We start from the raw sequence: 12341 nt of genomic DNA, 5'->3' as shown, positions 1-12341 counted from the left end.
GCGATACCGAGCGAAGTGGTGCAGTGGTTAGCACACTCGACTCGCATTCGGGAGGGCGACGGTTCAAACTCGCGTCCGGCCATCTTGATTTAGGTTTTCCATGATTTCCCTAAATCGCTTCGGTCAAAGGCCGGGATGGTTCCTTTGAAAGGGCGCGGCCGAATTCCTTACCCATCCTTCCCTAATCTGATGGGACCGATGACCTTGCTGTTTGGTCCCCTCCCCCAAATCAACCAACCAGCCATCTGTTGTGACAAGGAGCTTTTCTGAAGGAGGCTGTTAGTCTTTCTCTCAGCATTTTTTGTGGTATCAGACAGTAAACACTATCTTTTGAACATAATCCTGCTTATCCAAAACTGTTGTAGCGTTGTCACAAGTAAAATAACAATATCAGTATCAGCTCTAAGAAATGGTTCAAATGGCTCTGAGCACTATGGGACTTAACTTCTGAGGTCATCAGTCCCCTAGAACTTAGAACTACTTAAACATAACTAACCTAAGGACATCACACACATCCATGCCCGAGGCAGGATTCAAACCTGCGACCGTAGCGGTCGCGCGGTTCCAGACTGTAGCGCCTGAAACCGCTCGGTCACCTCGGCCGGCTATCAGCTCTAAGTGAACGTAAAGCAGTCCTCTCAGTTGCTGTTATATTACTCTCTAGCTTGTTTAAACACGAGTAGTAGTGGTAGCGTGAATGACACAGGGATGAGCATGGCATATATTCACATGTTTTAAATTATATTTTCCGGCACAATTCAGTATTTACAATGAACTCAGCACTGAACAGATATTTTGTAAGAAGACAATAAAAATTAAGCACAAATGATTTTATGGCACTTAAATAATTTTATTTATTTATTTAAGTAAGCTTCTTACACATCTTGCTTGGAAAGTTTCAATCTCTGTCTTTCCCAAATTCTGATCTTGAAGTGTTCAAATAAAATGGACTTTATAAGTGTAGAGCCATGGTTTTCTGTGACTTCAATGTTCACAGTATGTTCACCAACAAATCTAAATATATTGCTGTCAGTTTCTGCGGTAGCACATGACTAGAGCACTAACGTTACATATATGTTTATCACCATAGCCTTTGCCTGCTGCAAGCGATAGGCTTGCACTGCTACTTTGCAGATTTTGAAAACATCCCTGGAAGGTGTCACTAAACCACCCATATTATTCCTTGTGAGGAACTTATTTTCAATTCCTATTGTGCCATTTAAACAATTTGTGCTCATAGAACAACATATGGTTTTCTGCAAGTTCTCTTCAATGAATCCCACTACGTGTCCAACAGTGTTTGTTACACTGATTTGATCAATGCAGGGAGACAAAAACAGCAATGGTCTTAGCCCACTGTTATTCACACCAGAACTGTGATTATTGTGCAGTTTAACTCCCTGTGATTCTAATTCTCTATTTTTCCACTCCCGAACACCTCACGAAAAAAATGGTTCAAATGGCTGTAAACACTATGGGACTTAACATCTGAGGTCATCAGTCCCCTAGACTTAGAACTACTTAAACCTAACTAACCTAAGGACATCACACACATCCATGCCCGAGGCAGGATTCGAAACTGCGACCGCAGCAGCACGAAAAAAAGCTCCTATATCCTTCCGTGCGAGCTCGAAGTTCCGTTATTTTATTATGATGATCGTTGTTCCCTACGGAAGTCAGCGTCAATAACATATTTTCGCATTGGCAGGAGAAAGTTGGTGATTGAAATTTCGTGAGAAGATCCAACCGCAGCGAAAAACGCCCTTTTTTTTTAGGATATCCACTCCAAATCCCTTACTTCCGAGACACTCTCTGCCCTATTTCTCGATAATATTAAACATCTGCACTTCTTTGAATGATGTACTCAGTTAATTCTATCTGGTAAGAAACCCACACCGCACAGCAGTGCTCCAAAAGAGAATCGATAAGAGTAGTGTAGGGAGTCTCTTTAGTAGATCTGTTGCATCTTTAAAGTGTTCTGTCAATAAATCGCCTTCCAACAACATTTTCTATGTATTCTTTCCTATTTAAGTTGTTCGAAAATGTAATTCCTAGGTATTTAGTTGCATTTACGGCCTTTAGATTAGACTGATTTGTCGTGTGAAGTTTAACTCATGTGAATAACCACGCTTTTCATTATTTAGGATCAACTGCCAATTTTTCGCACCATGCAGATATCTTTTCTAAATCGTTTTGCAATTTGGATCGGTCTTCTGATGACTCCACTAGACAATAAACGGTAGCATGATCTGCAAACAACCTAATATGGCAGTTCAGACAGTCTCCTAAATCGTTTATATAGATAAGGAACAGCAGAGCGCCTGAAACACTACATTGGAGAACGCCAGAAATCACTTCTGTGTTACTCGATGACTTTCCCTAAATTACTACCAATTGTGACTTCTCTGACGGGATCTCACCAATCCGAAGCAACTGGAAAAACAACTTTCATCTACCTCACCGCAAGCCCCCTCCACAAACTCAAGCAGGTGAGGTCACGGTTGCTATAGCAACCACACAGCTGTACCAGTCTTGTCTCCATCCACGAAGTTGAGCTGCGAGAAAGGGAAGGCTACCTCACTTTGCCTGGTCAGAATTGCACGTTTGCTGCTACATGAGAGTTCCGCACACTACAGAACTGGGAAATACGTTTGCAATAAGAACCAGCATACATAATTAAATAAACTTTTTTAACATGTGGCAAGATGAAAATACTGGTGAAGTGCCACTTCACCTACTAGCCCAGAATAGCCGCCGCTGGTAGAAAGATTAGTACGTTCAGTAATCAGAATAAGGAAGCAATAGAACCATATCTCAACGACTAAATTGAAATGTTTAGCTCAGGACACACCACGTAGCACTATGGCTCAAATTCGAAAGAACGGTTGCCCATGCACTATATAGCTGTGTAGCTAGTTGAACAGTTCATGATGGGAGGGACTGTCTACAGTATACAGTCACTGTGAAGAAACTCCTAAAGAAAGAGAAACAACTGTATAATAGGTGTAAAACAAAGCGGAGGGCTGCAGATAGAGATGTGCTAAATGAAACGCGTTTGGCTGTCATCAAGACAATGCGTGATGCTTTCAGTGAGTGGTATAGCAGAATATTATCGGACGATCTTTCACAAAGCACGAAGAAATTCTGATCTTGACACCAAAGTACTGTCCAGACACTCGTGGACGAAACTGGAACAGAAATCGATAGTACCAAAGCAAGAGCAGAAATGCTTAATTCTTTTTTCAGATGTTTCTTTCCGATGGAAAACCCAGGCATTATGTCCCTGTTTGATTCTCGTACCACTGCAAAGAAGAGTGTCACTGGCGTTGAGAAACAGCTGAAATCGTTAAAATTGAAAAGAGTTAAAGGGCCTGATGGAATACCTATTAAATTCTATAACGAAACTACTGCCGAGTTACTCTTTCTTTTAACCATAACACGCCGAATATATATCGCGAACAAGAAACTGTGTCCAGGGTCGGAAGAAAGCGTAAGTAACACCCATCGACAAGAAAGGCAGCAGAATTGCTGCACCAAACTACCGTCCAGTAGCCTTGAGATCCGTTTGCTGAAGAATCTTAGAACATATTCATAGCTCAAGTATAATGAGGTATCTCGAAAAGAATGACCTCCTCCAAGGCAACCAACATGGACTCCGAAAATATCTATCATTTGCAGCCGAACTTGGGCTTTTCTCACATGACACGAATCAGCATGGTTTTAGAAAGCGTCTCTAGTGCGAAACTCAGCTCGCCCTTTTCTTACATGTTATACTGCGAACTATGGATGAAGGGTAACAGGTGGATTACCTATTTCTAGATTTCCGAAAACCATTTGACAGGGTGTCGCATTGCAGGCTGTTAACGACGGTACGAGCTTATGGACAGGTTCACAGATATGTGAGTGGCTAGAAGACTTCTCAAGTTATAGAACCCATTATGTTGTCCTAGACAGCGAGTGTTCATCAGAGATAAGGGTATCGTCAGCAGTGCCACAGGGGAGTGTGACAGGACCGCTGTTGTCCTCTATATACGTAGTCCGCAGCTCGTGGTCGTGCGGTAGCGTTCTCGCTTCCCACGCCCGGGTTCCCGGGTTCGATTCCCGGCGGGGTCAGGGATTTTCTCTGCCTCGTGATAACTGGGTGTTGTGTGATGTCCTTAGGTTAGTTAGGTTTAAGTAGTTCTAAGTTCTAGGGGACTGATGACCATAGATGTTAAGTCCCATAGTGCTCAGAGCCATTTGAACCATTTTTTTCTATATATATAAATGATTTGGCGGGCAGGGTGGACAGCAATCTGCGGTCGTTTGCCGATAATGCTGTGGTGTACGGTAGGGTATCGAATTTGAGTGACAATAGAAGGGTACAAGATGACTTAGACTAAATTTCTAGTTTGTGTGATGAATGGCAGCCAGCTCTAAATGCAGAAAAATGGAAGTTAACCAGGATGAGTAGGAAAAACAAACCCGAAATATTCGAATAGAGCGGTAGTAGTGTCCTGCATGACACTGTTACGTTTTTTAAATAGCTGGGTATAACGCTGCAAAGCGACATGAAATGAAATAAACATGTGAGGACTGTGGTCGGGGAGGCGAATGGTCGACTTCGTTTATTGGGAGGATTTTAGGCAACTTTGGTTCATCTATAAAGGAGACCGCACGTAGGACGCTAATGCGACCTATTCTTGATTACTGCTCGAGTGTTTGGGATCCACACCAGGTCGAATTGAAGCAATTAATAGGCGGCTGCTAGATTTGTGACCGGTTGGTCCGAACAACACACAAGTGTTATGGAGATGCTTCGGAAAACGAATGGGAATCCCTGGAGGGAAGGAGACGTTCTTTTTGAAGAACAATATTGAGAAAATTTAGAGAGCTGGCATTTGAAGCTGACCACAGAACGATTCTACTGCCACCAACATACGCTGCGCGCAAGAACCACAAAGATAAGATACGAGAAATTAGGGCTCATACGGAGATATTTAGACAGTCATTTTTCCCTCGCTCTGTTTGCAAGTGGAACATTAAATGAGTTGTATAGTGGTGGTACAGGGTACACTCCACCAAGCGCCGTGCAGTTGCTTGCGGAATATCTATGTAAATGTTGATGTAGACGTAGAAAGCCTTATATCAAGACAGCCAGATAGACATAGTGTTTCTTGACTCCCGAAAAGCATTTCACTGGTACCACACATTTTATTACTATGCAAAGAACGATCACGTACGGTGTCAAGTGGAATTTGTGACTGGATTTAGGAGATCTTTATGGAGAAGAGACATCATGTTATCTTGGATGGAGAGTCATCAGCAGATGCAGAAGTAAAAGCTGCACAAATATTGAGTCAGTTCTTGTAAAGTGGTGTAATGACTGGCAAGTGGCTTTAAATGTTCAGAAATGTAAAATAATGCTTTTCAGAAAACGAAAAAATGCAGTATCCTATGAGTAAAACCTTAATTAGTCGTAGCTGGAATCGGTCAACTCATACAAAAAACCTAGATGTAGCAGTTTGCAGCGGTATGAAATGGATCAATCACATAGCCTCAGTCATAGGTAAGGCAAGTGGCAAACTGCATGCAGTTCATTGGTGGAATACTAGGGAAATGCTATCAGTCAACAAAGGAGATTACATACAAAATACTCGCGTGACCGGTCCTAGAATATTCCTCCAGTGTGTGGGACTCGCTCTAAATAGGCCTAACGGTGAAGCTTGAAAGTATACAAAGAAGTACAACACAAATGGTCATAAGTTTGTTTGAGCCATGGCAGCGTGTCATGAAGATGCTAAATGGAAATGTGTGACTAGGGCCTCCCGTCGGGTAGACCGTTCGCCGGGTGCTAGTCTTTCGATTTGACGCCACTTCGGCGACTAGCAGTCGATGGGGATGAAATGGTGATGATTGGGACAACCCAACACCCAGTCCCTGAGCGGAGAAAATCTCCGACCCAGCCGGGAATTGAACCCGGACGCTTAGGATTGACATTCTGTGACCCTGACCACTTTTTTTTTCTTTTTTTTTTTAGGTAAGGAGAAAACAAATAAAAACCTCTTGTGTATGAAAATAAAAGATGACGTTCTTCATAAAATAACACAATATCCTTTGAAAACGTAAAACATAAAAGGTAGCTATATTGCCGCAACGGCCTTCTTTTTTTATTTTTTTATTTTTATTTTTATTGTTATTGTTAACATAAATGAGTGTAGAATCTCACCATCAGCAGCAACCCAAAGTTGTTTTATGTTTATTTTTTTTGGGGGGGGGGGGGGAGCACAGGATAAAGAAAAGAAAAGTAGGCTGCGGATAGAGAGCTATGCGTGAAAAGCGTAAACATGTGTAAGGAAAAAGAAAACTTAGAGGACGAGGAGAAAAGAGAAGTGAAATAAAATAGGAATACTTTCCGCGCCATGCTCCACTTTGGCGCGCTATCAGAACAAAATGCATTCTATCATTGACCATTAAAGGGGAACGTGGGATCGTCCAGTCTTGGCTGGCACGGTTCGTTTAGATTCCAGCTTTGAGGCGGGTTGGTGAAAATACTCTGTAAATAGTTCGCGAAAGTGGCCCGATAGTGTCGATGTCGGCGAAGGGTGTGGTGATGTACTTGGAGGCGTGTCCAAAAGTCCGCCGGATCGACGGTGTCGTCCCGGTAGAGGTAGTTGACAGCCATGCCACTGATCCATGTGATGGCGTGCCACTTAGCCGATGGAAAGTAGGTCGTGTCGGGATACATCATCATGGTAGGAGATACGTGATGTGGTGGTACTCGGAGGTAGAAAGCCACAATCTTTTGTACGAGGGTCCAGACGGCTGCTGCCGGCCCACACTCAAAACGATGTAAATCTGTATCTTCGACATTGCACTTGAGGCACAGGGGTGAGTCCACCAGCGCGATGCGATGCAGTTTCTGTCTTGTAGTATACTTGCCGTTGACGAGAAGGTACCACATAGAAGTGGTGTCAGTGGTGTGATATGGTTGGTGGATCGTTTTCCAAACTGTAGGCCATGAAACCTGGGGGTGACGTGTTTCGACGGGGTTGCAGGATGGAGACTTTCGGAGAAGGCAATAGATGTCGCGGGTGGTCGTCTTCCTGGTCCTGGGGAACTCGGTGCATGTGTAGCTGTACTCCAAAGAGAAACGGCCGATATGTGACATCGGAGGTGGGATGTGTGCCAGAGACGTCGGTGGGCGTCTCGAAACAGGTGCGAGCTCAGTGGTCAACATTCCAGTAAAACTAGCATTTTGGCTTTTCCATAACCGGAGCATAGTATTGGTGTAAAGTGCCGTAGTCCTGGCTCACACATTAACCAGATCGAGGCCACCGTCCCGCTTCGGTAAGGTGAGAGCTTCATACTGCACTTTGAAGATGTGTCCAGAACAAATAAAATAGCCAAAAGCCGCCTGTAATCTGGCCGCCATTGTCGCAGTGATGGGCAGAATCTGCGCTATATGTGGTATCCGGGCTGCCAGATGGGTATTGACGAAGGTGACTCTCTGGCACATATTCAGCGGGCGTAGTACGTGATTTTGTATGTTGGCTCGGATGCGTTGCAGTAGCGCCCGAAAATTGATCACCGAAGTGCGGCGAATGTCTCGCGTGTACACCAACCCGAGACAACGAAGGGTGTCCCCCAGTTGAAATGGGACTACGCTGTCTGCGGGAAGGCCGCGGCCGATCTTCATGGCGCATGATTTTGCCACGTTCATAGCGCTCCCTGCCCCTGCACTGTAACGGGCAATCCACTGCATCACGGCTTGTACGTCGGCCGCTGAACGTACGACGAGGGCCAAGTCGTCCGCGTAAGCTCGGCAGCGGAAAATATGACCCTGGAGTGGAATACCTGTCAAACGTCGCCGTAGTCCGCAATTGAGTGGTTCCATTGCAATGACATAAAGTACCGTCGACAAAGGGCAACCCTGCCGTACTGAGCGTTCAATCCGTATAGGTTCTGTAAGTCTGCCGTTGACGAGAAGTCTGGCCGTTGCTCCTCCACTCAGCTACCGGGGCCGGTATGCTTAAAGAGACAAGGGACATTCCGTATTGATTTTCACTTTATTTTTCCCCATCATTCATTGCGCGCCATTTGACTCATCGCTACAGCTGCAAGTGTGTAGCACTTTGATCCACTCGATGGTGGCAGGTCAGTCACTAGAAGTGTAATCCCTGCACAGGGCAGATCATTTTCCCAACTGCTGTCATTACGTGAGCAGACAACATGTAGTGTGATTATCAGTGACAGCGCTGGACGACGTGGTTTCTGTGGAAGGAAGATGTAAACACTAGATATTCACACGCAATTGGTGGCAGTGTGTGGAGAGAGTGCACCGTTACGAAAGAGTGCTCTTGCAATATGACATCGCTCGTCCCATACGAAACGAAAAACCACGGCTGCCATCGCCGAAATGGGGTTCCTTGTGCTACTACATCCACCGTATTCTTCTGACTTGGATCCTTTAGCTTCTGCAGGCCCTCCTCGAACCCCTTTTCTGGAGTCCATCGCACCCACCACAATGCCGTTTCTCATAGCTCCTGGAAGCCTGCGAAATGATATCGGCACAGGGTTTTCTTCATAGCTCCGAACAGGTGGTAATCAGAAGGGGCCAAACCAAGAGAATATGGTGGGTGTGGCAGTACCTGGAATCCCATTTCAGCGATGGCAACCACGGTTTTCCGACTCGTATGAGAACGAGCATTGTCGTGTTGCAAGAGCACTTTTTACGACGATGCACACTCTCCACATACGGCACCAATCGCCTGTGGTAGTGGTACGCTCTCTTTCCACAGAAACCACGTCTTCTAGCGCTGTCCTTGAGGACCACACACTGTGTTGTCTGCTCACGCAATGACAGCAGTTGGGATTACATTTCTACTGATCGTCCTACCACCTATGGTTAGACCAAAGTACTACAGACATACAATTGTAATGACGGTACCATGAATGATAGGGAAAAATAAGATGTAAATCAATATGGGACGCTCCTCGTAGATGCAAACTATCCCGTGAAAGCCTAATTTTAAAGTTTCTAGAACTAATAGTAAGTGACGGATCTAGGAATACACTACAGATCCTTACGTTTTGCTCCCATAGAGATTGCAAAGACAAGATTACACTCATATCAGCACGCACACAGGCGCTTATACAATCATTCTTCCCGCCCTCCACACGTGGATGGTAAGGGAAAGCCGGCCGCGGTGGTCTCGCGGTTCTAGGCGCTCAGTCCGGAACCGCGCGACTGCTACTGTCGCAGGTTCGAATCCTGCCTCGGGCATGGATGTGTGTGATGTCCTTAGGTTAGTTAGGTTTAAGTAGTTCTAAGTTCTAGGGGACTGATGACCACAGATGTTAAGTCCCATAGTGCTCAGAGCCATTTGAACCATTTTTTTGGTAAGGGAAAAGCTGCGATGACTGGTACAATGAGACATATTCTCTGCCTTGCACTTCACAGTGGTTTCTAGAGTATATATGTAGCTGCAGATATATGTGTGCCCCTGTTGATGGTGATGCGACAGTCGAATGGGGACGTTAAGCTCGGAAGGGGCTCCCTTGGTGCTATTCGTGAGGAGTATGTTATGTGTCAGCGCCGGTTGTCACTCTCTCCCGTCTGTCATCAACATGCAACACAAACCCAACGCTACACTACACACGTCTCCATCACACTCACCTACTCTCAACAAATCGACATATGAAACAGTTCTCACATGTTCGCAAGGAAAGGAACCACCGTGCGCCAACGAAAAACACATTTTCCGACTCAGCGGCTAAACCCATCCCGTTGGCTATCTCAGATAATAATGATATGCGACATTTAATTTAATTTTCCTAGAAAAAGGTGACTGCCGTGTTAGTTTCTCAACAGGCGACGGCTGCTTACTTCCGCCAAACTCCTCCAACTATCTCGTCTGGAATCGATTAGATACACTGCTCGTTCTGTAGAAATAGAGTGAGGAGAGCTTCGATGAGGTGGAACAAGTCTCAAAAACAAAAATCGTAATACATACAGATATCTACAAAGAACTGGTGTACTAGTGCTTGTCCGCAGCTCATGGTCGTGCGGTAGCGTTCTCGCTTCCCACGCCCGGGTTCCCGGGTTCGATTCCCGTCGGGGTCAGGGATTTTCTCTGCCTCGTGATGACTGGGTGTTGTGTGATGTCCTTAGGTTAGTTAGGTTTAAGTAGTTCTAAGTTCTAGGGGACTGATGACCATAGATGTTAAGTCCCATAGTGCTCAGAGCCATTTGAACCATACTAATGTTCTTTCAGCAGATCCTAAAACAGATAGTTCTCAAGGATGTGAAAAAAGTAAAAGAATGTATATTTCGATTTGTGCATTAATTAAAAAGCCCACAACAAACATTTAAATGAATAAACATTCCAGTATATAAAATACTTTCAAGATTATTGTAGTCAAGAGGCGTCAAAACAATGAAAATTTGTAAGGCTTAGTTACATAGATTCCACTACTATACTGAAGCAGTGCAATAGCCAGGTATTAAATATAACTCATGTTGTGTCATATAGTAAATAATGAGTGCATCAGTTGGATCTACTATGAAACTGATCAGTTGAGTAGAAAATCGTTGAAACTGTACTTTCCTAGTAGCTAATTTTTTTCTGGTTTCTGTGAGAAGTGTGTGCTCCTGAATAACTGACAGCTCTTGCTCAAACTGAGTGACTTTAAGCCTTTATGAAGATTGTTCTCATTCCTGGAACTGACACTGTGAACTGACCTATTAACATGAAAGAGAGGTATTGCACAAAAAACGAATTTCATTAAGAAATAAATACACTGAGAGGCAGCAATTAGTATGCCAAGTTCTTTGAACAGGTTTCTGTATATAGTTCTCGAATTTACACAACAATTAATTCGTATTAGTCGCTTCTAAATCTGTAAAACTTTAGCTTAGGTTGATGAGTTTTTACGGAATATATACTCTGTTTGCAATGATTTCGACTTCGACGAAACATTAAACCTTAATTTCCTCTTTTCACAGGTACAGCTCATGGGCAGCTTCTGTTACTAGTGCAACTACATCAACGTCTAATCTTCAAAGATTATACTAAAGTAAGTAACAGCAGGTAATTCATACTCTTCTACCACCTAAAAGACATTTTTCTCGATCCAACCCGTTATCGAGCGTGGGGGAAACGTCTCCCCATATATAATCGTGTTTTCTTTGTTGTAATTTAATTCCATCAGTGTTATGCATCGAATCTGGTAAAAACTGCGCACTGTCTTTTAAAAACTAAAATTGGCAGTAGCCTTCCCAATAGGAGTGAACCACTTCAATCCACTGCACTAACCTTTAGGAACTGCATCAGGAAAGGGTTAATTTGGAGTAGTAGGCTGAAGTGATGTTGGAGGGCTGGCATGAGGGGACGTGTAGTGTGGGAGTGTGGGTGGTAAGAGTCATTGAATTTTCTATAGGGATCAATACGTTGCAGGCCAGCTCATAATTTACAGAGAAGAATGGAAGTATCAGGGTGGGAAAGGAAGAGGAAACAGTAACGTGACAAAGGACTGGGAGGAATATGCTACATCTGATAGCAAGGACAAATGTCAGAGCGAATTTCGCTGCAGAAATTGAGTTGAGAGAGGGTGTGGAAGTCGAATAGGTATAGTATGGTCAGAAGGTGACGGTATCGGCTCAGCAGCATGCCAGTATTGCTAACTATTTGGGGTGGGGTGGAGTCGGATGGAGTGTGCTGCAAGGGCAGGGGAAAAATGATAGTTTTGTTTCACTAAAGTTTGTGGGCTTTATAAGAGACACACAGATGTTTGGTGTGAATGAGTGGGGAAGGAAGATAATGATTTTCTAATGGATAAAAGTCATGGGACACCTCTTAGTATGGTATCGGAGCTTCCTTCGCCTGGTGTAGTGCAACAAGTCGACGTGGTTTGGGCTCAACAAGGTTTTGGAAGTCCTCTATAGAAATATTGAGCCCTGTGGCTTCTATAGACGTCCATAACTGCCAATTTGTTCCCATTGCAGGGTGCTGTGTTCAAGCTGACCTCTCCATTATGCCCCATTAATGTTCGATGGGATTCATGTCAGGAGATCTGATGGCCAAATCATACGCTGAAATTGTCCAGAATGTTCTTCAAACAAATCGCAAACAACTGTGGCCTGGTGACATGACATTGTTGTTCAGGGACAGGAAGTCCATGAATGGCTGCAAATGGTCACTGATTGGTTCAGATGGACCAGAGCACACAGTCCATTCCATGAAAACACTGCCCACATAATTATATACACACTACCAGATTGCACAGTGCCTTGTTGACAAATGAACTCTACCGTCAGCTCTTACCATCTGAAATCGGGGCTCATCTGGACAGGCCATGGT

At 44.2% G+C, this 12341-nt stretch overlaps 1 protein-coding gene across 2 annotated transcripts in view; it reads left to right on the top strand.

The window, feature by feature from the left end:
* The window catches only part of LOC124721208 (beta-1,3-galactosyltransferase 5-like), a 192626-nt gene that overhangs the window by 109332 nt on the left and 70953 nt on the right, over positions 1-12341 (top strand). For both annotated transcript variants that reach the window (XM_047246058.1, XM_047246059.1), the window contains exon 2: positions 10988-11058. Coding sequence is in view for 1 of the 2 variants with exons in the window: in XM_047246059.1 (XP_047102015.1) it covers positions 10988-11058 (71 nt within the window). In the remaining variant the exon portion in view is untranslated. The remainder of the gene's footprint in view (positions 1-10987; positions 11059-12341) is intronic.

Source organism: Schistocerca piceifrons, chromosome X (genome assembly GCF_021461385.2).
Source record: "Schistocerca piceifrons isolate TAMUIC-IGC-003096 chromosome X, iqSchPice1.1, whole genome shotgun sequence".
Lineage (NCBI taxonomy): Eukaryota > Metazoa > Arthropoda > Insecta > Orthoptera > Acrididae > Schistocerca > Schistocerca piceifrons.
The sequence above is the reverse complement of the archived record's forward strand: the minus strand, read 5'-3'. Positions and strand labels throughout refer to the sequence as shown.